We start from the raw sequence: 27,606 nt of genomic DNA, 5'->3' as shown, positions 1-27,606 counted from the left end.
TTGCTTTATTATTTGACAATATAATACACTTCCCTATGATCCACAGCTGTATAGCTATTGAACAAGTTTGTTTAGTGTGGAGGAAGGAGAAGCAATGGGACTGAACTGGAATATGATATTCCTAATTTCCTTGGCCAGTATTTTTCCCTCAAGGACAACTATGTGTGTATGAAAAGTGTCAGGACATCTGGAAACTTGCTTGGCACTTCCTGGTCCCACTTGTTTGGTTATTTCCCAATAACGGAGCTGTCAGCTGTGCTGCTAAATTTTGCCATCATCAGGGGAAATGTGGGCAGCCTGGGCCAAGGGAAAGTGAATATAATTTCCATAAGATTACCAACATTGCTCTCTAAATGGCAGCCTTATTCATCATGGGCAAAAGGGTGGGTATTTATATCGCTGTAGCTGTGGTGTAATGGATGGAGCATCAAACAAGGACTAGTGGGATGGAGATACAAATCTGCCCTCTGTCCTGATGCTCACTAGATGATATTAGACCAGTCATTCCTTCTTGTTGTTGTTGTTGTTGTCGTTTAGTCATGTCTGACTCTTCATGAACCCATGGACCAGAGCATGCCAGGCACTTCTGTCTTCCACTGCCTCCCACAATGTAGTCAAACTCATGCTGGTAGCTTCGAGAACACTGTCCAACCATCTCGTCCTCTGTCGTCCCCTTCTCCTTGTGCCCTCCATCTTTCCCAACATCAGGGTATTTTCCAGGGAGTCTTCTCTTCTCATGAGGTGGCCAAAGTATTGGAGTCTCAGCTTCAGGATCTGTCCTTCCAGTGAGCACTCAGGGCTGATTTCCTTAAGAATGGGTAGGTTTGATCTTCTTGCTGTCCATGGGACTCTCAAGAGTCTCCTCCAGCACCATAATTCAGAAGCAACAATTCTTCCATTCCTTCTTACTTCCCTTACTTTGCATGGTGGTTGTGAGGATACAATGAAAAGAAGTTAACCACATACATCATAGTGGGGAGGTGGAACCTTACCTCCCTACCATCATAGGCCAACTTTGGCAGGTGGGTGGGGCTGCCCACCGGTCAGTCACCTTACACCAGTTGATTGGCAGTGCCTGAAGACCCAGCATGAGCTGTGCCTTTACCTGCCCCTACATCTGATGTCATATATAATGTTAGTCATTCTGCTGGTGGGAGTGGCTTGCCTAAAATGGCCTGATGGGCCAAATGGGCCTGATTAGACCCTTGGGTTGAAGGTTCCCCACTACTGATGTACACCACCTTATTCTTTCATTGCAGGGGTTGGACTAGATGATCTGTGGGTCCCTTTAAGCTTCACAATTCTATGATTCTAGGAGACGAAAGGGCAGGAGAAGGAAGGAAGGAAGGAAGGAAGGAAGGAAGGAAGGAAGGAAGGAATACTTTGGGCTTCCATAGTGGATGGATAATGGTGCTATTGAAATAATAATAATAATAATAATAATAATAATAATAATAATAATAATAATTCCCCAGCCACTCTGGGTGACTTCCAACAGAATATTAAAATACAATAACCTATTAAACATTAAAAGCTTCCCTAAACTTGTCATGTGTAATAGACTTTTAATATTTAATAGAAGTAGACAGTAGACATGTGGGACTCAAACCACCTCCTGTTTTTTCTCAAAGATGGCAAAAGTTTTGTTCTTTCTTTTGTTCTGCAGAACAGATTTCTGCAAGGCACATTGGTTGCTAAGGAAAATCAAAGTTAACGTTCAATATTATGCTGCTCATAAATGACAGTTTCCTTGTTGAGAATAAGCAGTCTTGTTTGAAAAACCTTTGTGGCTCTAATTTCCAGCCTAACAAAGTTAACGCAGCAGCCCTTCATTTCTTATTGACAGAAGCATTAAAGGAATCTTACTTTTGAAAAGTGGGTTTCTGAATCTGGAGTTTGGAACTAAACAGGAAGGAGACAGTTCTTGAGTGGGTGGACAACGCCTCCCCCATTAGAAGTATGTTTTAAGTCTATAGCTGCTACCAAATTTTAGACATTCTTCCTTAAGCAAAACATCTGAGGAATTTTGAGCGAAGCCAAGAGTTCCAATAACAGCCTAACTCCAAAGCAGCTTAACTCATTAGGGATGTGTCAGAAGCGTTATGGAACTGCTATTAGCACCATCCTTGCATTGAGTCCTACCCCTCTCTGATTTGTAATATAAGTTATCCTATGTCCTCACATCATTTTACCAAGTCAAGTCTCCACCCTGGCGAGTTACAGCCAATTAATGTGCCACACACACACATATAGTGTGGTGACATCAAGACCCAGGATGAGCTTAATTACCTTTTTCAGAAGGCGAGAACTCAACCCAAATTTGCTTATTTTTAGGGTGGATCAGTGTGTGTTCTCTGTAAGTTCTGCTGTAAGACTTCTCCCATAGACATCTGGCTGTCCCTTGTGAGAACACAATGCTAGTCCAAGTAGACCTCTGGCCTGATCCAGCACTGCTGTCCTTGGGTTCTATTAATGTAAGGTTTCTCATGTGAGTTCTTTAACAGCTATCCTGTCTATCTATGTTAGCTAGACTTCCACAACAAATTGATCACTGTAGACTGAATTTGACCATGTTCACATGGGCATTTTTTTTTCAGCCTTTCATTTGTTTCACTTCTCCTGATCAGATAAGCTCCTTACCAATAGTCGGATCCTATACGTATCCAGCACCATCTGTTGGGAAAACTGCAAGGTCCCATCCCCTCCCAGGGTTTGGGGCTGCACATTCCATCTAGTAAGGAATTTGCTAACATTAGAATAGATGTTTAAAATATCACTGGCTAGAAGTGAGGGAAGTGTCTCTATTCTGGAAATAAGGTCGTTTTGAGTGGGTATGATACTGTAATTCACCAATGGAGAATTTGTGGTCCTCTAGTTGTTGCTGCAATCCAGTTCCCATCAGCCTCAGCTAGAGAAGAGAAGCTATTTTTTGTTCACATTCTAATGCATAGGAACTGAAACACAGTTATCTTGTTAAAATTGCACTTTTGTCAAGTGGTTCTTCAACCAAATGATGTGTACAAAATGAGCATATAACATACAGAAATACATTATGTTGGAGGAAGTGCTGGTTTTCTGTTAGCTCTTTAAAAAATAATGAAAAGGAACTGAACTAAAGACTAGACAATGGACAAGCTCCGTGAAACTGAAATTGATAGTTTTCCCCATCCCTAGCCCAAACCAGTGCAGCCAATGGTCAGGATGGTGGGAATCATATTCCAGAAACTTCAGGAGAACTGCAGATTCTCCTCCCCTTCTATGGTTTCCACTAAAATTATAGCTCTGATTGTTACTGCAAGTTTGCTTTTTGAGCTGATGCATTATGAATTCCTGTGAAGTGTGTGTGTTTGCAGTAGCGAGGGCAGCGGGGCGGGGGGAACAAATGCCCATTAGCAAAGTATCCATTACCCCAAGCTTCTTATATTTCTCTTGTAATCTCCTTTGGTTTATTCTGGTAAAACCTGACAGCTACACATGTCTGACATTCATTGCAGTCCAGTTCCCGAAGGAGGTTTTGGTTTTTTTGACAGATGAAGGCTTACTTACTGTTGAAAGGAAACAAAAAACAAAGCAAATCTGAAAAGAAAGTCCTAGTTAATGCAGGAGAAGGGCACTGGGTTTTGTTTGTTTGTTTTAGCAAAGATTATGGGTTTAGAGATAAAAAACATTTCATACTGCAACAGGAGGAGGAAAAATATTCAGACTTTTACAGATGAAAATAGGGACCTTTGTGTACTGCTAACACCCTAGTTTTTCACATAACTGATTCCTCTATGGGATCATCCATTTCACACTGTGGAATAATATTCTTCACCTTCTCTATTCATCAGCTGAACAGTAATAATTTAGGGGTAGACAATGCAGTGCCCCATAACCATCGTTTCTGACCATTGATCATGATGACTGACACTGACGGCTGAGACTGACTGATGAGAGTTGGCATTCTTTCACAATTTTGATGGCTTTAGAATAGGATTATACAAATTTATAGAGAATAGGGCTTTCAAGGGCCACATAGTAAAATTACTATTATTATTATGGAATAGGATGTCCCTATTTTCTTCAGAGGAATGTTGAAGGGTATGAATCAGAGTTTTGAGGGGGGAAATGGCCTCTATATTATGGGAGGGGGGCAAGTTTTGTGTGGAAAAACAATTATGTGGTTTGGAAGATACGAAGAGAGAGATGATGTGTTCTTAGAATCATAGAATTGCAGAATTGTAGACCCCCAAGGCTCATCTAGCAGGAAATTCAGCTAAAGCATCCATGACAGATGGATCCATGTTGATTAAGGGCAACTGAATGACCTTTTTTATGGGGGCTCTGATGTGGTGGGGTAGTGGATTTGCTTATTTGTAGGAATGCCTGCTGTTTCTTGGGGCAGCACTCCCTACACTTGATCTTCTTATGATATCCTCACAATATTGACCTTATTGACAAAAATATAATTAGAGCATAAGCAGAAGAAACAATAATGCAGTAAGAGAATTTTGGGAAGCGAAGAAATGTCATATTGATTTGACTCAAGCCTGCAAAACCCATTTGATTTCAGCTGCCAAGTTTGACTGGAGGGACCAGAAAAGGCCTTTAGATGCTCATAACCAGTGGAGCATTCTACTGATCTGGTCTTCTGCTGAACCACTGCAACATTCTGGGCCTTTTTGTTTTGCTGCTCAGTTTTTGCCTGCATTCTGCGCCGAAGGCAGAAGCCAAATGACAATAGCAGATGCTGGCCTGCCTTGCCTTTAATTTTGCCTCTGGAAATAGCACTTAGACTGGAGCTCCAGCTGGCACTGATTGATGTGCTGCCCGATTGGCACTCGTTCCGTACAGGCACAAGTGGCTGAGCTGTGAAACTTACAGGCTTAGATTTTATAGGAAGGTACTCAGTCACTGTAATTGTTTGTCTGTTCCCTATAATTTACAGCAGACGAAGCGGTGATAAAACACTAGCTGGTTTTAGGTGAGCATGAGTGGTTTCATACCATCTTCCTCCTTCTTTTGATTTCTGTTAACGTGACCTTAGCTATTCAGCTAAAAGTTACTGAAAGTTGCTTTTCTTTTCTTCCTGCTTTTGTGAGTGCAAGTGATGTTTTTTCTGCAGTAAATAATCAGGTGTATAGTTTACACTCTTGGTGCCATGCAAGGCATGCAACAATGTTTGTAAGAACAGGAACATTGCTGCCTGACGACAGCACACTTAAGATCTTGGAACAAGAGGTTTTGCGCGTCGAGGTCCCCAAGACACCCCCCAAAGAAAAACACTATTGACACTTAATTTTTGTTTAAGGTTTTTGGCATAATTTTGGGCACAACTTTATTCAAATTACAGCAATGTGAGTGGTTGCTTAGGCATTGGTAGCACTAACTGACCCCGCACGGGGACAGCTCTGACATTTGCACCCCCCACGAAGTCAGAAAGGGTAAGTCACCTGGGGAGAGAGATGGGACTGGGAACCATGCCTCACCTCTCCCCAGAATGCTCCCAGGGGCTCTTGCGTGGCCTTAGCCTCTTGCCAGGGGGTTTCAGACAAAAGCATGGGGAGCCCCTGGGTTCCTTTAATGGAAAACCCTTGCAGCAGCAGCAGTATTTTGGAGGGGCAGGCACAGCCAAATCCATACCCCTCCACCAACCAATTCCCAGACCAATGCCTAACCGCAACCTTACAAGTTGTGACGATTTGCTACACAGTAGGCAAAATCAAATGGCACACACTAATCAGCCAAATGGACAAAATTCCTACCGGGCCCCTGCCCCAAAGCAGACGACCCCATGACAGGGATAGCAAGGTCAAGCAAACAGCCTAAAATTAGGGAAGGGAGGGCGGGTGATCCGAAGCACAGTGGCATAGCGTGGGTTGTCAGCACCCGGGGCAAGGCAAGTAATTTGCGCCCCCTAGCCCGTGGATTTGCGCCCCCTAACTCATGGATTTGCGCCCCCTAACCCTAACCCCCAGATGTTGCGCCCGGTGCGGCCGGGCCCCCCTGCACTCCCCACGCTACGCCACTGCCGAAGCACGCAGTGAAAAGAGGAAGTTTGTCACTGTGTGCATTGCATTTAACAAATAGGGCTGTCAATCAATAAATGGCAACATATAAATCTCCCCAGTAACAGCCCGCCCCTGCTTAAAGATGGCCAAATTCTTTTGCCCAGCAACAGTGAGGTGTCTTGTCATCCCCAACTGCAACCCGTGCTCTCCATGAGGGAGAACACACTTTATCAGTATTAGCACAGAGTCACCACTTAAACTGGGCAAATCAGGTTCATAGTTCCTTCTGACTGTGGGTGCTGCATTTTTACCCTATATGTTCTAATAATGCATATACAAAATTGCATGAAAGGTGAAGGTTGTATCCAACACAGCACAAGGATTCACACTTGTGCAATGAACCATTCTCTGCTTATTCTCCAAATCTGTTCTAGGGGTTCCCTCAACTCTCCAGAACAAATTTGGGGAGGGTATGAGGGGGAATGAGAAGTCCTGTTGAACAAATAGAAATCCTTGTGCTGATGGGACAAGGTAGTTGAATACCACCCTAAATACACAATAAGAATAATAAAATGTACTGTATCTAAGAACCCCATCATGGTGACAACAACCTGTATAGGTGTAAAATATCAATGCACAGCTGTTTTCAAGGTATTGGACTGAGAGCTTCCAGGGGGCTGCAGTATGGGGAAGAAAGTGGAGGAATCGGACAATGGCAGTGCCAATTCCCTCTTAAACATTTTGTCAAGGAGCCAAAGGTAATTCAACCATAATGTCACAAAATAGCAAACAAGCTTTCAAGTCCTGAGAAATCTTCATTAGGCTGGATGTTACTCCTGTAGTGTGTTTTTAGCTTGTAGACTACAGTGATACCTCGGGTTAAGTATTTAATTCGTTCCGGAGGTCTGTTCTTAACCTGAAACTGTTCTTAACCTGAAGCACCACTTCAGCTAATGGGGCCTCCCACTGCTGCCGTGCCGCCGGAGCATGATATCTGTTCTCATCCTGAAGCAAAGTTCTTAACCCGAGGTACTATTTCTGGGTTTGTGGAGTCTTTAACCTGAAGCGTATGTAACCTGAAGCGTATGTAACCCGAGGTACCACTGTAATGAAGAATTCTGGGAAATTCAAAGCTTGCATACTATTTTGTGGCATCTTGCTTGACCAGGTATTGCCCTAATGCATCTTTTATACAGTCGTACCTTGGTTCTGGAATGCCTTGTGACCTGAATGTTTTGGCTCCTGAACACCACAAACCCAGAAGTGAGTGTTCCGGTTTGCAAACGCTTTTTGGAAGCCAAACGTCCTACGCGGCTTCCACGGCTTCTGATTGAGTGCATGAAGCTCCTGTAGCCAATTGGTAGCCGCACCTTGGTTTTCAAACGTTTTCTGAAGTCGGACTGACTTCCGGAACAGATTCCATTTGAGAACCAACGTATGACCATACTTATACTAATGTCATAACCTTCCAACATTTCTCCGCAGAAAATAGGGATGTCCCATTCCACAAGGATAATTTTACTATTTATACTCCACACATTTTACTGGGTTGTCCCAGCCACCCTGGTCAGCTTCCAACATATATAAAAACATAATGAAATATGAAACATTAAAAAACAACTTCCCTATACAGGATTGCCTTCAAACAGCTTGGGGGTCAAATAATTCCATACCCCCAACATTTTTCAAATGAAAATAGGGACACCCTAAGGAAAAGTGGGACATTCCAGGATCAAAACAGAAACTGGGATGGCTTCTCTAAATCAGGGATGTCCCTGGAAAATAGGGACACTTGGAGGATCTGTAATGTTGTCAAAAAGGGCCCCAGGGCATGATTTAGGTTTGATGAGGCCCTAAACTACTGAAGGTAATGGGGCCCTTTATATGTGATATTTTAGGGAGCAGACTAGCAGGCGATGCCCATTACTTACATAATAGTACACAACACAACACAAAACACTGTTGCTGTATGTAGGTTTTATTTTATTTCTTTTTTATCTTATATTTTGGAAATGTACATCCAGATTTTTTTCCCTTTAAATTTTTTTGGGGGCCCCAAGAGAGTGGGGCCATAAGCTATAGCTTGTTATCTTATATGTAAATCCGGCAATGACAGGGCCCCCTTGCTCTGTGTGTGTGTGTGTGTGTGTGTGTGTGTGAGAGAGAGAGAGAGAGAGAGAGAGAGAGTGCCTTGCTTTGGAGGAGAATCATAGCATTATGTAGAAGAGAATAAAGGTAAAGGGACCCCCTGACCATTAGGTCCAGTCGTGGCCAACTCTGGGGTTGTGGCGCTCACCTCACTTTACTGGCCGAGGGAGCCGGCGTACAGTTTCCGGGTCATGTGGCCAGCAGGACTAAGCCGTTTCTGGAGAACCAGAGCAGCGCACAGAAACACCGTTTACCTTCCCGCCATAGCAGTACCTATTTATCTACTTGCACTTTGACGTGCTTTCAAACTGCTAGGTTGGCAGGAGCAGGGACCGGGCAACGGGAGCTCACCCTGTTGCAGGGATTCAAACCGCTGACCTTCTGATCAGCAACAAGAGCATTTTTATTAGAAGAAGTCACCAGTGAGAAACAAAAAGGAAACTGTCACTTTGTGTTGTCACGTTCTCTATAGAAATGGATTGTATGAATTCAGTAAGTTCAGATATCTGCTAAGAGATATCCAGTGACCTGTCAGAGCACAGGGTTGAAATGGCTAGTTCATTGGATGTAGCTGCCTAATCCTGTGTCAGAACAATGGGCTGCCTAGATCAATACTGTGTACTCTGACTCGTAGTTGCTCTTCAGGGTTCCAGGGAGAAGTAGTTCCTAGTACATGATGTCTGAGATTTTTCTTTAAACTGAGATGCTGAAGAATGTGGATGTAGTCTACCACTGATCAACGACCTCTCCCCCCAAATACCACCCCTTGCACCCCAGATGCATGACCAAAGCTGGGATCTGGAAGGAAACAATGGGCTCATTATTCCTGCCCCTGATCTTTGGGGAATACCAGACAACCCAAAGCACAAAATTCCCCAGTATTGATTGGTCTCACCTAATAACCAACTGAGCTCGCTGTCAATCCTTCCAGTTAATTAAAGGCCACAAGACCTTGAGTTGAATCTTGTAAGCTTCAATGCGTGCTGCCTCAGAGGCCCATACGTCTCCATAGCAATGACCTCACCTCTGCCTCTATCGGTGTCTGGCCTCCTGTTTCTCGTCACCCTTCATTTCCTCAGATCAATTCCAGTTCCCGCTCCTTCGATGGCCAGCTGGTAGGGACAAGGAACTTAGATCAGCGCTTGTTAGTGAGGGAGGAGGCTTGTTTCTCTTGGCGCTGGCTACTTGAGTTTGCGTTGGAGGGAAGGAAACTGTCTCACGTTGAGGTGGAATGTTTGAGAGTCTGAATTTTTGTCCCCCATGTCTCAGGTGCAAATGGGGAACGGGTCTGCTTTGGCTTCCTGTTCAATTTGATCCTTTCTGGTCTGAACATTCCACCCCGAAATATACAGTGGTACCTCAGGTTACAGACGCTTCAGGGTACAGATGCTTCAGGTTACAGATGCTTCAGGTTACAGACTCCGCTAACCCAGAAATAGTACCTCAGATTAAGTACTTTGCTTCAGGATGAGAACAGAAATCGTGCTCTGGCGGCGCAGCGGCAGCAGGAGCCCCCATTAACCAAAGTGATACCTCAGGTTAAGAACAGTTTCAGGTTAAGAACAGACCTCCTGAACGAATTAAGTTCTTAACCTGATGTACCACTGTACAAACTGAAACATATCTATTCTTTGAAACTCACAGTTCTCCAAATTTTATGGTGTGATTCTCTAACCAGAAACCATGTCCAAAGATGAGTAGATTAGGGGAAAGTATATATATTAGTGGAAGTATATATATTAGTGAAATGAACCTACCAACATGACACTGAGATCCAACACCAAGGGCATTCTGGCAGCTCCCTCACTGTGAGATGTGAGGTTACAGGGAACCAGGCAGAGGGCCTTTTCAGTGGTGGCGCCCACCCTGTGCAACGCCCTCCCATCAGGTGTCAAGGAAATAAAACTAACTGAATTTTAATAATAATAATAATAATAATAATAATAATAATAATAATAATAATAATAAATTTTATTTATATCCTGCCCTCCCCAGCCGAAGCCGGGCTCAGGGCGGCTAACAACACTAAAATAGTGCAACATTATAAAAACATCATAAGAATTAATTAAAATCAAAATTGATGGCAACCATAAACTAAAGTATTGTAAAGATTGCCAAAGGAGGGAGTCAGGCTGTGCCCCAACCAAAGGCCTGGTGGAACAGCTCTGTCTTGCAGGCCCTGCGGAAAGATGTCAAGTCCTGCAGGGCCCTTGTCTCTTGTGACAGAGCGTTCCACCAGGTTGGAGCCGCAGCCGAAAAAGCCCTGGCTCTAGTTGAGGCCAGCCTAACCTCTCTGTGGCCTGGGACCTTCAAGATGTTTTTATTTGAGGACCGTAAGTTCCTCTGTGGGGCATACCAGGAGAGGCGGTCCTGTAGATACGAGGGTCCTAGGCCATATAGGGCTTTGAAGGTTAAAACCAGCACCTTAAACCTGATCCTGTACTCCACCGGGAGCCAGTGCAGCTGGTAAAGCACCGGATGAATGTGACCCCGCAGCGAAGACCCCGTAAGGAGTCTCGCTGTGGCATTCTGCACCCGCTGGAGTTTCTGGGTCAGTCTCAAGGGCAGCCCCACGTAGAGCGAGTTACAATAATCCAGTCTGGAGGTGACCGTCGCGTGGATCACAGTGGCTAGGTCAGGGCGAGAGAGGTAAGGAGCCAACTGCTTAGCTTGGCGGAGATGAAAAAATGCCGCCTTTGTTATAGCTGCAATCTGCGCCTCCATGGAGAGGGAGGTATCGAAGATTACAGATTATTTTAGAAGACATCTGAAGGCATCCCTGTTTAGGGAGGTTTTTAATGTTTGATATTTTATTTGTTTTTAATCTGTTGGGAGCTGCCCAGAGTGGCTGGGGAAACCCAGCCAGATGGGTGGGGTATAAACAACAACAACAGAGGAAATTACTTGCAAATATATATATATGCAGGCTAGGCAAAATGTAAGGACTTAAACAAAAAACAACAAACTGATGCAGAAATGCCGAAGACTCAGTTTAACATTGGCAAAATAGAAAGTGAACTAGGTTTATCCACCCCAAGTCTCAGGGGGACTGTTTATAGGCATGTGACTGGATGACACATCTGCACACCCATTAAAATGTGCCACAGGAAACCGGAGTTGTCATATAGTCCATGCTTGTAATGCAGAATGATGGCATCTGCAGAAAGAGCTATTCTTGAACGCTTACATGTGGTAAGGGCAGGGATAGAAGGGTCAGGCTGGGGAGGCAGTCTCCACCATTCCTCCTCTGACAGCACCGAGCTTGCGGGGAAGGTTGTGTAAATGAAGCAAGCATTCCACCTTCCGTCAAATACCCACTGGACTCGTAGGGCTGAAACTTAATCCTCAGTGGGGTAAAAGCCTAGCTTCGTATGGTACATGGGAACACTAATTGCTCAGTGCACCTCTAGGAAAAAAAAAAATATTCAAAATTAAAACAAGACATATTATCCAAAAACATATCATCCTTGTTCCCCCCCATTTTTCCTCCCTCCCCCCACCCTCCCACACAAACCCCACCCACCCCACCCCCCGACTTCCCTCAGTTCCAGTCTTTGGTTTATCTGAGACTGCTGTTTTCTGCATGTTACAAAGTTGTATAGATCCCCAAACCATTTAGCTGATTATTATCAATAAAAGGTTTGTGAATGTTTATTCAAAACCTGCCAAGGAGTCCAGTTCGCTTTGTTGCGTCTTCAAATACTTTATAAAGGGTTCCCATTCATCCTTAAAGTCACAGTTATCCTTGTCCCGTAGCTTATATGTCAGTTTTGCATAGTCCGTCAATTTTTCTTGCCATGATTCCTTAGTTGGGTTTTCTTCAGTCTTCCATCCTTGTACTACCAGAACTCTCGTGGCTGTTGTCGTATACATGAATATGTTTTTCAGCTTTTTTGGCAGGTCTTTCCTTACAATCCCCAACAAAAATGCCTCGGGTTTTTTAAACAAATGTTAAATGGAGCATTTTCTTCAATTCATTATATATCATTTCCCTTTTTTTTAATTACATAACAATCCCACCACATATGATAAAATGTCCCTTCCTTTTCCTTACACTTCCAACATATATTTGAACTAGTTTTGTACATTTTCCCTAACTGCACTGGTGTTGTGTACCATCTAAGAAAACTCTTTTTCAATGAGGAAAAGACTGGAAGGAAAAACTATGCTGGAAATAAGTGTGTTTGTGTGTGGAAAGCCTGTGCTCAGCTGGTGTTCCATTTGGGGTGTTTTATGATGCTTTCTTGCTATTTGCAATTGATATGTCGCCGCCTGTTGCTGTGCCTTCTTCCTGCCCGGGTGAGTCATCAGGCAAGCATGTTGTCTGCTTTGGTGATTGATCCCATTCTTAAGGATTGCCTTGCAGCCAAAGGAGGTCAGTGGACAGGGCTGTAAACAGTCCTATAAAATACATGGAAATTCTGAGGGTGACCTCATCTAGACATCCGAAAGGCACTTGGAAATAAGTGAAGAAGTGACCTGCCACCCTATAGAGGCAGGTCTTTCTCGTCTTCTTCCACCATACCCGCTTCCTGACTGCTAATGCATATTGATAAAGACTGATAAAGGACTCTCCTTCCTTGGAGAGGTTAGATGGCTATCTGTCATAGATGCTTTAGCTGCGATAACTGCATTTCAGGATTAGATGACCCTCGGGGTCCTTTCCAACTCTGATTGCATGATTCTATGACTTCATTTCAGGCACCTGTGAATCATCATCCAACTCCCTGCAGTGCAGGAATATGCAGCTGTTGCATACAGAGATTGAACCTGCAACCTTGTTATCAGCACCATGCTCTAACCGACTGAGCTATCCAGGTCATGTGCAAGACATCACTACTACAGTGGTACCTTGGTTTACAAACTTAATCTGTTCTGGAAGTCCGTTCTTAAACCAAAGCATTCTTAAACCAAGGCATGCTTTCCCATAGCAGCGGGGGACTCAATTTACAAACGGAACACACTCAACAGGAAGTGAAACATGTTCTGCTTCCAAGGCAAAGTTCACAACCAAAACACCTATTTCTGGGTTTGCAGCATTCTTAATCCAAGTTGTTCATAAACTAAGCTGTTCTTAAGCCAAGATACCACTGTACTCATGCTTCAAGGCAGAACTCAACTCGGGGACAGGCATGGCTACCAGATACTCAGGATGGCAGTATCAGGGTTGTGATGGCCTGAGCTTGCCTTCCATCCCCAAGCATTTTCCATACACACTGAGGGGGTGCAGGCCATTTATTTGTTTGTTTAAAACATCATCTTCTTTTTTTTCTAACTCTGCTCTTCAGCCAAAAAAAGGCTCTCAGAGCTGCTTACAGATCACAAAAAAGGAGGACCGCCCAGAGGCATACTGTCTAAAAAAAAAAGACATGACTCAAAAGGGAACTGGATTGGGAGGGAAGAGGTGTTCTGATAGTGACTATCTGGAATGGAAATATTTCCTGGAAAAGAAGAGCCAAATATATGTGGTCTTCCAAGGCAGCTTGTGGAGAAATTGTCTTAACACCAGCCCTCCTATTTAGCTGATGAACTGAGTGGCTGATGTATCTGAATGTAGTGCTCAGCAGTTGAGTTGCCCATTGACTAAAAGCTTGTCCCTTGGTAAACTTTGTGTAAGCTGTACACTTATTCTGAACCCATTTTCTGTCACACCATGACACTCGCTCTCCTACTCCACCCTCGCTCCATGCCGCAGGCACAATACATCATGCTGGGCTGGAAACCCATTTGGAACTCTTTCACAGTGTACAGCCACATTTCCTTTAATGCTCGCCTTGGCTCAGCAGTCCCCATCCTTTTCAACCGTGGCCCTGGCCTGGTGGAATGCTCTCTCGCAAGAGACCAGGGCCCTGCAAGATTTGACATCCTTCCTCAGGGCCTGCAAGATAGAGCTATTCCACCAGGCCTTTGGTCAGGGTTCAGTCTGACTCATTTTCTGACTCATTTTCAGTCTGACTCATTTTAGAGGAGGGAGAAAGGTTGTTTTCTGCTGCTCCAGAGAAGCGGACACGGAGCAATGGATCCAAACTACAAGAAAGAAGATTCCACCTAAACATTAGGAAGAACTTCCTGACAGTAAGAGCTGTTTGACAGTGGAATTTGCTGCCAAGGAGTGTGGTGGAGTCTCCTACTTTGGAGGTCTTTAAGCAGAGGCTTGACAACCATATGTCAGGAGTGCTCTGATGGTGTTTCCTGCTTGGCAGGGGGTTGGACTCGATGGCCCTTGTGGTCTCTTCCAACTCTATGATTCGAGGATTCTATGATTCTCTTTGCATAAGAATAAGCACGAAGGAGGTTTCCCAGCCCACTCACAGGTCCTTATAAATATCAGTGGAAATAGTTGGTCCTGGCGAGTATTAACCGCTTTCAATGTTAACCTGAGGGTTGTCATTTGTCCGGTTTTAACTTTAACTTTAATTTATTTGAATTAATTTTGGGATGCATTTTAATCGATTGATTGCTTGTTTTATGCCTATTGTATTATTTATATGATGTCAGCTGCTCTGAGCCCAGCTATGGCCAGGGAGGGCGGGATACAAATAAAAAATTATTATTATTATTGCCTTCTCTGTGTCAACTTTTTGATCATAAGTTCCTGAGGGTAGTGGCCTTCCTTCCTTCCTGTCTTTACTCTGTAAAGGGCAATCCACATTCAGGGTATTCCTGAATTCTCCTCGAATTTGAAGATCTATTTGACGGTGTCCTCTATATGATGGCGTCCTCTATTTCAGGAGTGGGGAGCCCTTGTTGTTGCACTGTAAGTCCCATCATCATATCTGACCATAGGAGCCAATTCCTAGGGGCTGCGGGGGCTTCGACCCCCACAATAAAATATTTGAGGGGGCCAGAGACCCGCCCTCAAAGTTGATGGGCACTCCTAATCAAATTGTGTGTGCGCGCTGCATCATATGATTATTATGTGGGGTAGGGCTTATCTGGGCCCCCACAATGTTTTATTCAAGTTGGCACCCCTGCCCTGGACCATTAGCCATACCAGTTAGGGTTGATGAGAGCTGGAGTCTCCCCACCCTAAGGTGTTTGAAGGCCAATCCAGTCTATGTTCTGTTGAAAGTACCAGAAGAGTGGAGAAGAGGGCCCTTGAGTTTGCCTATCAATAGCACCTGGACAGCAGATTGATCCAGTGCATGCCACCTGGTCACAGTTGCCCCCCCCCAACCATAATGAGATGCATTATATTTCTATCATATTCATTATTTCTAAATTTTCATCTATACATATAAATCAGCATATTCCTTGCAAATTTTGTCATCATTTTGGGGGGGATGAATTTCCTCTTTTCTCTCAATGTGTAATTGGCCAATCTTCTAATAATAATAATAATCAAGTGATAACCTTCACCTCATAGGGAAAAGCAGGTGAATGTCAGATCCCACTAAGCAGACGTTCTAATAAATACAGCTCTGTGTTCTGGACATTTCTTGACAATGTGGCAAAAGTGCCATTTCGCCCCTCACATTTGCGGAAATGCGGTTAAGAGCAGCCTGCTGTGCAGCCTTGAGCTGGATTCATCCACCCACGGTAACTTGGTGCAATTGGTTGATGTTTCCCATATGCTAACAAAATGCCTACAGCTGTTGGGATAATAGAAGTGATTTATCAGCAGCAGCTTCCAAAGCATCCGGCTGGCCCATTTAATAATGGCTTTCCTGATCTAGGAGATACCTGTAGCCAGCAAATCTGTCTTGGTGCCAGGGTTATTTATTTATTTATTTAAAGTTATTTGGATAACTTTTGTGTTGAGCAAAGGCTCTTTGCAAAGACAGAGAAAAATGAGAGAAAGAAAGATGAACCCTATTGACAAAGAGAGCACAGGGATTATGGGGAAATGATGGTGACACAATGGCAAGACAGGGACAGTCAATTCATAGAATCATCTAACCTGTTCCTTTCATGGCTACTTGTTAAAGCCTCAGGAAATAAATTGGGATCCCTGGAAATAGATGGTGTTGTTGGTTCTCAACTTCCACTGTGGAGGCTGATTTTTTTAGGGAAACGGGGAATGCCACACCGATCACTGTGGTCCACTTTCCTTCCTTCCTTCCTTCTTCTTTGCAACCTGTTCAGGAGGTAGCACTGCCTGTCAGCTTCCTGCTTCTTCGTCTCCGTGATTTTCACTGATTTTCCATTGTTCATTAAATAACTCTGCTTGGTCCATTTTCACCGTTATTCAGAAATTAGCCTTTGCTCTAGGGAAAAACAGCTTAATGTTTTCATACGTGCTTAGCTGGGAGGAAGCAGAAAGAGAAATCTGGAGACACAATTGCAAAACATAAAAAAGTTGCAGCTGTTGAAAGAATATAACAGCATTAAAATCAGATCAGAGTCTCTGTTGCACGTTCTCTAGCAATTAGCAACCAGGCAGAATGCACCTAAATTCTCTGACATCCATAGCAGAGGTACACTTATTTCAAATGTAGATGGTTCCTGGCCAATACAAACAAGCTTGCTACGTGTAGGGTAACATATATAGTATGCTAGCAGTGGCAATGTTATGGACAATGGTATAGATTGCTTTTGGGAACCCAGTACAGTTCTAACTGCCAGGACTCAGCTATACAGCTGCAAATAAAATGTTTTAAGTGCGATATACAATGTGACACTAGATGGCGATGGTGAGCCTTATGGAAAATTCAATGTATTTTTTAAAACGCTTCTTTAAAAAGTTCATTTTCAAAGCAGTTTTTATGTTTCTAGATTCCACCCCAATGAGATTTCATTTTTAAAATGATTTGGGAGAATTTTTCAATTTTAAGTTCTGAAGATTTGTGATTATGGAGATTGATATGTTTTTATTTATTCTTGGGTTGTCTTGTTTTTATAGCAATTTATATTTTAATATCCCTTTGTTGCAAAGTTTAAAATTCTGACTGCAAGAAGGAGAATGAGTGTTATGGTGCAGTAATTCAGCTCCCGCAAATGGTATGCTCTGAAAACCTCCAGAATGAACCTTTGTCTCCAGAATGGGTCCCTTTACATGATTACCACTAATCTGCTGCTAATATTAGAGGCAACAGGTTTATGAATTTGGATTGCTGGGAATCACAATCAGCGGAGAGCACTTTTTGGACTCCTGGCCTTGTGAGCTTCCCAAAGGCATCTGATTGGCCACTGTGATAATAGGATGCTTGACTAGATGGATCAAAGTTTCTATTTAGAGGCCTGAATAATTACTTTATTTTTAATGTAAATCTTTTGTTCCCCTTTTTCTTCTCAGATGTGCTGTGTCCCAGTGTCCACGTAGAAGGAGACAGGTTCAAGCACACCAATGGAGAAACTGACGATATTCCAGGTAATGGGGTGCTATCTGCAATATGCTTGGGGTTGGGAATCTCAGTTTCCATCTTCATTTGGCCATTGAGAAGTAACCAAATACACTACAGATCCAGTTAAGGGAGTCCAGATCCTCAGGTGGAACATTTGAAGAATTTCAAGAGAAGCTAAAAGGGTTTCAACAGGAGATATAACACAGTGGAAGAAGTAAGTCTGTGAATAACAAGCACACAGAAAATAGAGACTTCTGGGCCACATTACACTTGGGGCACAGGTGGTGCTGTGGTCTAAACCTCTTGGGCTTGCCGATTGGAAGGTCAGCAGTTTGAATCCCTGTGACATAGTGAGCTCCCATTGCTCTGTCCCAGCTCCTGCCAACCTAGCAGTTTGAAAGCACACCAGTGCAAGTAGATAAATAGGTACCGCTGTGGTGGGAAGGTAAACGGCATTTCTGTGCGCTCTGGTTATCGTCATGGTGTTACGTTGCACCAGAAGTGGTTTAGTCATGCTGGCCACATGACTCAGAAAGCTTTCTGTGGATAAACGCCAACGCCCTCAGCCTGAAAGTGAGATGAGCGCCACAACCCCATAGTCATCTTTGACTGGACCATCCAGGGGTCCTTTACTTTTTTACCTTTTTACACTTGGCCATGACTGCCTGGTTCTGTCCTTGAGGACAGGGTCTCCCAACCCAAATTACTAATATGGGACCCTATTTTGGAGCTTTATCCGATTGCCTCTCAGTCTAGAGTGGGGACCATTGTGATATATCTATAGCTATAGATATAGATATAGATATATCCACTTGAAACCCCTAGGTCCTTTTTTCGAATGCAAATTTCAGGTGTGGGCTTCCTATTCCAGAACATAACCATTGCTGGAACTAATATTTAAAAACCCCTCTCCCCATGCAGTTCGTCAGATGTATGAATCCTTAGTTGTCAGATGATTGAATGCACATAGTTATGCATCAGTTATGGGGAACATGTGTGTCTCCAGACTATATTTCCCATCATCCTTGGCAATTGGCCAAGAGGCTGATGGGAGTTTGAGTTCAACAACATATGGAAGGCCATAGGTTCCCTATCTCTGCTGTACAGGGGGGAATATATTTAAAGGCCACAAAACCAAAAAAATACAAACTTACTAATTCAAAAGGATGTCAAGTGAGGGGGGGGAGCTGTAGGGCTGTGCATTTGGCCCCACACCTAATACTATGTGGCTCCCATTGCCTTGACCCTTACTATCAAATAATTAGCAAGGGTACATCAAAGACAAGGAACATGATGTGTTAGGGATTGTAGGAAAAGACCTGCCAAGGAAGCTGAAAAATATCTTTATGTACATGACAATGGTGGCAAGAGTCTTAATAGCACAAGGATGGAAGAATGAGGAAATCCCGACTAAAGAGCTATGGCAAGAGAAACTGACGGACTACGCAGAATTAGCAAAATTGACACATAAACTATGTGACAAGGCAAGGATAACTGTGATGTTAAAGATGAATGGGAACCTTTTACAAAGTACATAAAGAAACAACAAAGTGAATTGGACTCCTTGGCAGGCTTTGAATAAACACTCACAAACTTTTTATTGACAATAACCAGTCAGACAAATTAAGGATCTATACAGTCTTGTAACATGCAGAGAATAGTATTTGTAGATAAACCAGAGATTGGAGCTGAGGGAAGTCAGTGGGGGAGGGGAGGGTGGAACATGATGCACGCAGACGTCCTTAGAACATGGAACTCCCCATCTCTCAGAGTTCCAGGGTCAATGGGCACATAAACATGCAGGCTTTCTTGCTTCACACACCCATGCCCATGTGTGGATAATGAAGAAGACATCTATAATCCAGATCAGGGTCAGAGGAATGGTCTTGTGCCCTTTTACTCATCTGCATGCATAAGGTGTTCAGGGGCTATTTTCTGCCAAGAAATGTTCAAAAGGACCATAAGGACCATAACTCAGTGATGGAGCAACTACTTTGCATGAGAAGGTCCAAAGTTCAATTCTGCACACGTAGAGGTGGGCAGGATCTCTGTCTCTAGTACCCTGTGAGCCAGTGTGGACAACACTGAGCTAGGTGGAACAATGTCCTGCTTGGTATTAAATGCCTTCATATATCCCTGTCCTATGTGTAGGCATTATTTGTGCTAGCCATTCACACAACCATGCTAGTTTTGCTATGCTAGTGTAGCATCCACAGCCAGTTTTCTCAGAGGGTTTTCTTTTCCCACATATTTGGTAAAAGCATTGATAGATTTTAGCCTACAATTAAAACTGGGGATTCATTTTGCTCTGTAGAAATTAGAGGGATTTCTCTGTGCTTCAAAGTATTTTTAAAAAACAAGAAATGGCGTGTGTGTGTGTGTGTGTGTGTGTTTCACCAAGAGTCTAGTGGGCAGATAATGATTGGTTTACCAATATTTGGCTTTGGCTTAGTCTCAAAGGGCAGTCCCGTAGAGAGCAGATGCAATTTTGGGGATGGTGGTTGCGCAGCAAAGTAAATAAGTTTGTGATTTTTACTGGAGCAGGAGGTTCTGACCTCTCCTCTCGCCGCCTGCGTTTTCTGCAAAGCAGAGGAAGAATAATGAAGTTAAAGTGGAGGCAAATGGAGACACATTGTTCTCTGAAGTTTCTTTTATTAGTATTTTTTATTGCGGGCGCATAACTACAGGAGCCCACAAATAGAGAGAGAGAGAGACAAAGAGACAGAGAGACAGAGAGAGAGAGGAAAACCGGAACAAGGAGTCTGAGTCAGTGTTAATGACAAAGCATTATGCAGCAACCCCCGGGCAAACTTAACATACTCCTCATGTCTCTGATCCGATGCACAGAAACACCACTAGGGATTTAACAAGCATAGTAATAGCGAGTCGTGACTCAGTCTGAAATCCTGGCTGCAGGTCAATGCCAGGACTGGGGGAAATGGGATGGAAAATAGCTCCCGTGAATTGGTGGGTTTTGCTGTTTCGTCTTGTTATTTTCCATGCAGCATTTATTACCGATGCTCATTTTAAGCAGAAACTTCCATAGAATGTCAGAGGCAACAGAGAGAGGAGTGCTTGGGAGAAGGGAATGCATAGGGATTGTCTTTTATCTCAATTCTGGGGTGACTCACTCAATGGGGTTAGAATTTTTGTTTTATTTTATTTTTTAAATAAAACTTGTTTTGGAAAATCTGTGTGTGTGTGGGGGGGTCCCCTCTTTCTTCTTCCTCTGATACCATCAGAAGCAGGCATGTGCAGAAGCCCTCTGGGAAATCTTACTCTACTCAATAGCTATCGTTTTGCTTCCCTTGAAATTTGTAAGATAGGGCCAAGCCTGTCTTAAGCATATGTGGCGCTGGGGTGCAAAGATGATGATGATGAAGAAGAGTTTGGATTTGATATCCCGCCTTTCACTCCCTTTAAGGAGTCTCAAAGCGCCTAACAATCTCCTTTCCCTTCCTCCCCCACAACAAACACTCTGTGAGGTGAGTGGGGCTGAGAGACTTCAGAGAAGTGTGACTGGCCCAAGGTCACCCAGCAGCTGAAGGTGGAGGAGCGGAGACGCGAACCCGGTTACCCAGATTACGTGACTACCGCTCTTAACCACTACACCACACTGGCTCTGCCTGGTGCCCCCCCCCCCAGTTGCCCAGTCCCAGGCATGCAGGAGGGTGGAGCTGGCTGGCCACCTCAGCATTTCGCTGGCTCAGTTTCCCCCCAACAGGCAGCACAGAGCCGTCCCGCAGCAGGAGAGCCCACCGTGGCACTCCAACCAACAGGCAGGCTCTTCCCCGGACTCAACTCTTGGGCCCCGGATTCTCGGCCTGGCACCCCTGAGACCCGGTGCCCAAGTACCCCGCACCCCTAGCACCTATGGGTAAGATGGCCCTGGATAGGGCATCTCAGGAGGAACACCCCAATATTTCAGAGGTAAGCTATATACACCCCACTCATTCACACAGGAATTGCCTGAGGAATGGAACATATGAGTGAAATCGAAGAGTTAGTACATTGATTTCAGTATGGCGTATTCAGGTACCAGCCTATGTTTAGAATCAAAGCTGCTTAATCCATCTGGGATTTGCTCTTTTAGGTCTCTGTAGGCGAAGCCATTCCTCCATACATAGATGGCTGGGGCCAGTAGAATAGCTGTCAGACATCTATGGGAGGGCCAATGGACCTAACAACTGTTGTTTAAACTAGCTTTAAGGTTTGGCATACCCTACAACATTTCTCCAATGAAAATAGGATGCCCTATTCTATTATTATTATTATTATTATTATTATTATTATTATTATTATTATTATTATTATTATTATTCCCCCGCCACTCTAGGCAGCTTGCAACATATATAAAAGCATAATAAAACATCAAATATTAAAAACCTCCCTATACAGGGCTGCCTTCAGATGTCTCCATATATTTCTCTGATGAAAATAGGGGTGTCCTAAGGAAAAGCAGGACATTACAGGATCAAATCAGAAACTGGGATGGCTTCTATAAATCTAGGACTGTCCCTGGAAAATAGGGATACTTGGAGGGTTTGGCAGTATAGGACGATACAGTGCAGGGCTGGAGATGGAGATGGTTTGGGGAGAGAACCAGGCTAGGAAGAATTCCATGGGGCATACAGAAAGGTCCAGAGGACTGCATTTGTCTCACATTCTTAAGGTCTCCCACCCCTGAGATATGCTGCCCCCAGATCTTCAGCTTAAAGTAGTGTAGGTCTGCTTTGAAGACTGAAGGCTTTCTTTCCCACTCGACAGATGAACAAGAAAACAATCCATCTGCCTGGGCCTCTGTGCTTATTTATAGCTTGTTGTGGGATGGCCAGGGGCCTTGCACCGAATGCTGCAGGGCCAGTGTGTAAAACCTAATAGCCTACAATTATAGCCAGGGATGGCTGTGATTGCTTGTCAGTGCCTCTCTTTCTGCTGGCCTGTGGTCAGCAGAGGAGCAGGTTGGATTCCTAAGATGCCAGTGACTCACCAGCTAATTATAACGTTCTCCAAGGGGCTGTATGTGTTTTACGCTGGCAGAGAGGAGCCAGTGGCCTGCTGATCCTCAAAGGAGAGAGGCACATTAAACCAGCACCGTGCTGCAGCAGACATCAGCTGCCCTGATGTTCGCCCGCCTCAGAACAAACACTAATTCTGCCCTTCCTTTGCACTCTCTGCACTGGGAAGCCCTCAATACTGAAGTCTTGTTAGCTAATCTCCCTCGCAAGGCTGATAATCTGCTCATGCATAGCTGCAGGCCTTTGGAATGGATCCTAGGCAAAAGAACACATGTTCAGGAAGAGATATTTCCTGTGAAGCCGCACACATGAAAAAAAGGATGACATCCCCGGCCGGTTAACCTCTGTGCAAGGCCCTTTGTTAATCGATAGTTTGAGATCCCCTCCGGCTAGGGTACTTCTCCAGCAGCTTAAATTTGGTACACATAAATACTGCACCCACTGTTTGTTGCATTGCATTTTGGATTGCCTTTATTGCATTTATATCCTCCCCCCCCCCCGGGAGCTGAAGGTGCCCTGCATGGTTCTCCTCATCTCATTTAACCTCTACAGTGACCCTGTGAAGTAGTTTAGGCCAAGAGGCAGTGATTGGCCAAAGTTTACCCAGTGGGTTTCATGGCTGAGTGGGGATATGAACAATGGTTTTGCAGGCAAGGGCGCATCATGGTGGGGGGATGCTGGGGCAATGGTCCCAGGCACATTTTTCTGGGGGGGGTGCTCCTTTGCAAGGCTGGGATGATCCCAGCTCCGCAAAGGTGGCTTGAAGCTGGTTGTGCTGGGCCCGGAGGTTAACCAGAGCAATGCGGTTCAGGTCCGGTCCCAAATCCAAGGATTCCACTAGGAGTCAGTCCAACAGGGCCAAGGCAGGAAACCAGGCTAGGTCTGGCATAGGGTAACAGGCAGGTTCCAGCAATGTTGTTCCCGTAACCTGGGGTGGGGTCTGGCAGCCTTTTATCTCTGACGGGGTAACGGCCAGTCCTGATCCCCCAGTGACTCACCTCCCTGTCTCGCCCAAAGGCGAGCACTCCTCCTGCGAGTACTCAGGTCTCTCCTTCTCTCAAACCTGAGTCTCTGCAGCTCGGGAGATGTCGGTGGGTTACTAGACCCAGAGGCCACCTCAGCCTCTCCTGACCCAACTGGTAGTGGAGCAGCTGCACATGATTGCCCAGCTGAGGGCAACGAGGTCATCCCCACATCTGGAGCCAGGCCAGGCTCAGGCCCCTGACTCAGCTCAGCTGGTGCTTGTTCCAGGGGAACCTGTGCAGACTGTGGATCTTCAGAATCAAGCCCCAGACTCAGTTCAGATGCCGCCTGAGGCAGAAGATCCTGTGCAGACCGAGACTCCTCCAGTTCCGAGTCTGAGCCCGAGTCCCAGGCCATCACACTGGTGTCACATAAGCAGCAAGAGCTGGGCTGATGCAACAGGCTTCCATTCTTGTCTCTGACCTGGTCAACTTTTTCCTCTGGCCCTGCACACCTTTGGCATGTGGTTCCTGGATGGCTGCCCATACTAGGATGTGGTCCTCAGGATGAAAATGACACACACACACACACACACACACACACACACACACACACTTTACCCAATCAGCACTTCTTCTTTTTTTGCAAGCTGAGAAACTTTTGATCCAATCACCCGTTATCATTTTCTCATGAAATGCTCCATCTTTCCTTCTACACCTGGAGGAGCGAGAACGCGTAAATACAACCTGTTGATATACGCTCTCATAGAGTTTCTACAGTGAAGCCAAGCTATTATTTTTATATTAGGGCCAGTTGGGAGCTCTTAGAGTCAGGGTAAGTAATATATTGGCTGCACTTTATTAGAGCAGTTGGGGGCCAGTGGCAATATGTCAGAGAATTCTCCCATTAAAGTTGTTCCCTGGGTCTTTCAAGGGGTGAAGCTGTAGGGCAAGGGATGGTAATAAATGCCTTATTTCATCTGCTGATTGAAAATGGAGCAAAGCACCAAGAAGAAGAAAAAAGCTGCCAGAAACAAAGAAAATACCTGCAGGGCAATTACCGTAACCTGTAATATAAATGCAATTACAAGCTTGGCGAACGGCCAGAACGCACCTTCCCACTGTGCCAAACACGGTATTGATTTTGGTTCTCTACAAAGTAGTGGCGTTAGAAGGGAGCTTAAAGTTTAGTATAGGGTGCACCATCTGTGTCAGATATGGACCTGTTTACATGCGCAGTTATCCTAGGATAACAACCTCAGAACTCACTTTGATGGACTCCAACAGTTCAAGGAGAGAAGCAATAGATGAGAAAACAACCCCTGGTGAGATCAGGGGTACTTTGCTCACCTTCGTTTCATGCTGCTGTAAGTTATTTTGTAAGGCTGTTGGCTCTGGTGTGGTAAGTTCACTGTTCCTCTGTAGTTCAGTACCATTGAAAGCGAGTGTTCCCCCACCTACAGATTATTTTTTTTATCTGCGTCAATAGCATCATTACTGTTATTCTGTGTTTGTGTGTGCACTTAAAAAACAAACAAAAAACGACTGAACAAGGAAATAAATGGAAATGCTCACAATTGTAAAGTTCTTATTGTTTTTCTCACATAGCCCTCTTATAGAAACAAAACTTAACGTTTTGTGAGGCTCTCCTTCCACAAAGACACACGATGAAATTCAAAATAGTGTCCCCTGTGTATCACCTTTAAAGGTAAAGGTAAAGGGACCCCTGACCATTAGGTCCAGTTGTGGCCAACTCTGGGTTTGTGGCGCTCATCTCGCTTTATTGGCCAAGGGAGCCGGCGTTTGTCCGCAGACAGCTTCCAAGTCATGTGGCCAGCAGGACTAAGCTGCTTCTGGTGAACCAGAGCAGTGCACGGAAACGCCGTTTACCTTCCCGCCAGAGCGGTACCTATTTATCTACTTGCACTTTGACGTGCTTTTGAACTGCTAGGTTGGCAGGAGCTGGGACCGAGCAATGGGAGCTTACCCCGTCGCGGGGATTCGAACTGCCAACTTTCTGTTCGGCAAGTCCTAGGCTCTGTGGTTTAACCCACAGCGCCACCCATGTCCCTGTGTATCAACTTTAGGAAGTGGAAAAAAACTATCTGACTTGTTTGTCCTCACCTCAGTTTGTCCCCCACCTGTTTCCCATATTTGTATCTTTCCTTTTTGGCAGGTTTTGACCTGATGGGATTATTCAGTGTGAGGGAGATATTTGGAATGAAGGACAACGGAATCCACAGCTCTTATGTTCGGCTTGGCAGCTTCCCCATTGTCCAGAAAACAGAGTAAGATCTTTTCCTCAGTAAATAGAAGCCTTGACCAAAAGGAGACAATAAGGGATCTTTAAAGCATTTGCTACAAACAGCTGGGCCAACAGTAAATCTATAAGTAAAAGCATAAATGAATATATTTGTAGGGAAGGGGGAATCTTGTTTGAAATTTGGACTGAGTACGAGCCCTTTGATTTTGGAAGCCAACAGAAACAGTGGCTCGTTCCTTACAGCCAGCTGCGAACAGAGTCTCCTTGCCAGAGGTTCTTTGTAGCCACTTTCATTTCCTATTTGCACAAGACACGTATGTTTAAGCTTCACCCTTTCCAGGCCAGGCTGCCAACCACCATTATAAAAGTAAAATGCCAAAACAGGGTGTTTCTGAACACCCGGTCGTTGATCTGTGCCCAGCACCAGAGGAGGTCCCAAGGTTTGGCAGCCAGTGTGGCAGTCTGCAAGCATCCAAGATTTGTGGGACTTCTATCAAGTCCTTCCACATTGTGTAAATTGAGAAGGGGCCTTCATAGACAGGAGTACTGAGAACTATGTGGTTGTGATGGGTCATATAACCTGGTCTCCTGGCTGCCAAATAGAATGCTCTTAAATACTGAGTTGAGCCAAAGGTTCTCAGATCAACTTTTGGCTATTATTATTATTTTTTGGGGGGTGTATAGATTTACTCCAAAGTGGGAGAAGGCTCAGGAAAATCACAAGGCATTTAATAGATGAAATTGTGTGTGTGTTTATTTGTGTGGATTTTAAAAATAATAATATTGAATTGTTGTTATTGTTTATGTTTTTATTGTTAAAACACTTCAAGATTTTTTTATGGGAAGCAATGTATAAATGGAATAGACTCGAATAAATAAAACAAGCAAGCAAGCAAAAAAAACCAATCCAGTGTGTAAGTTCAGTTGGCTATGGATGTAGATTGATTCCTTGGAATAAAAAAGGGAAGTCCTGGGTGGAAGGCTTGTATGTAATCGAATATCCTTGAAGTGGTAAGGCCAACTGGCTGGCACCTTTGGGAAGAGGAAATTAGTCATGTTTCCTGTCTGGTAAGGAGTGACTGGGAAAAACTCTGAAAAGGCATCATTCACACTGATGAATCTTCAACTAATCCAAATTTTGCAATCTGCCAGTTGGTTGGCAAATTGGATAGGATGGGGGAAATCAATACCAGCTACTGCATTCTGCAGCTCTTGTTAAACTCTCTTCATTATTGAAGGTTGTGTATGGGATATTTTTTTTCAGAGGTATAAAGGTGTGATAGAGCTGCTGTTTCCCATTATACGTGCATCCCTTATTAACTGATGTGATCAATTACCTAGTTATTTACTTACTTGCAGTTCTACCATGACATTCTGTGGTCAGATTGGTAGTGTTCCAAGGCAAGGAGAATCAGAGACCATAAAGGGAAAAGAACAAGTGGAATAAGGAAAAATATGATGAATATATCAGAAACAATGGATTTATTGTGCCACCACAGAACTTTGAACACCTTCTTGCCCAGATGTACACAGCCCAAATGCTTCTCATTTCTTTCTCCTGCTCTCCCCCAGAGACGTCTTCCCACAAGGCCTTCCTGATGAATATGCCTTTGTCACCACTTTCAAGTTCCGCAAGGCTTCCAGGCGAGAAGACTGGTATATTTGGCAAATTATTGACAAATATGGCATACCTCAGGTAGGAGGTGTAACTCTTTCCAGTTTGTGGAAGATGTTTTCTCCATTTACCTCCTGCTGCCCTTTCCATTTTGTTGTTGATGCTGCTGCTTTTATATTATTACTATTACTATTACTATTACTACTACTACTAATAATAGCAATAATATTTGAAACAAGGGTGTTCTGTCAGGAAGGCAGATCATGACTTACTCTTCCATGAGGCAGTGTGGGCAGGTGCTTCGGGAGGTGGCAAACAATGTGTTT

At 44.2% G+C, this 27,606-nt stretch overlaps 1 protein-coding gene across 1 annotated transcript in view; it reads left to right on the top strand.

Annotated features, from left to right (window-relative positions):
• The window catches only part of COL22A1 (collagen type XXII alpha 1 chain), a 188,294-nt gene that overhangs the window by 42,635 nt on the left and 118,053 nt on the right, over window positions 1–27,606 (top strand). Inside the window, exons 4-6 of the mRNA XM_082235454.1 lie at window positions 17,374–17,448; window positions 25,579–25,690; window positions 27,238–27,361. Coding sequence (XP_082091580.1) covers window positions 17,374–17,448; window positions 25,579–25,690; window positions 27,238–27,361 — 311 coding nt within the window. The remainder of the gene's footprint in view (window positions 1–17,373; window positions 17,449–25,578; window positions 25,691–27,237; window positions 27,362–27,606) is intronic.

The sequence above is a fragment of the Podarcis vaucheri genome (genome assembly GCF_965113315.1).
Source record: "Podarcis vaucheri genome assembly, chromosome: 8".
Classification (NCBI taxonomy): Eukaryota; Metazoa; Chordata; class Lepidosauria; order Squamata; family Lacertidae; genus Podarcis; species Podarcis vaucheri.
Note: the sequence above shows the minus strand (reverse complement) of the source record. Positions and strands in the feature narration are given on the sequence as shown.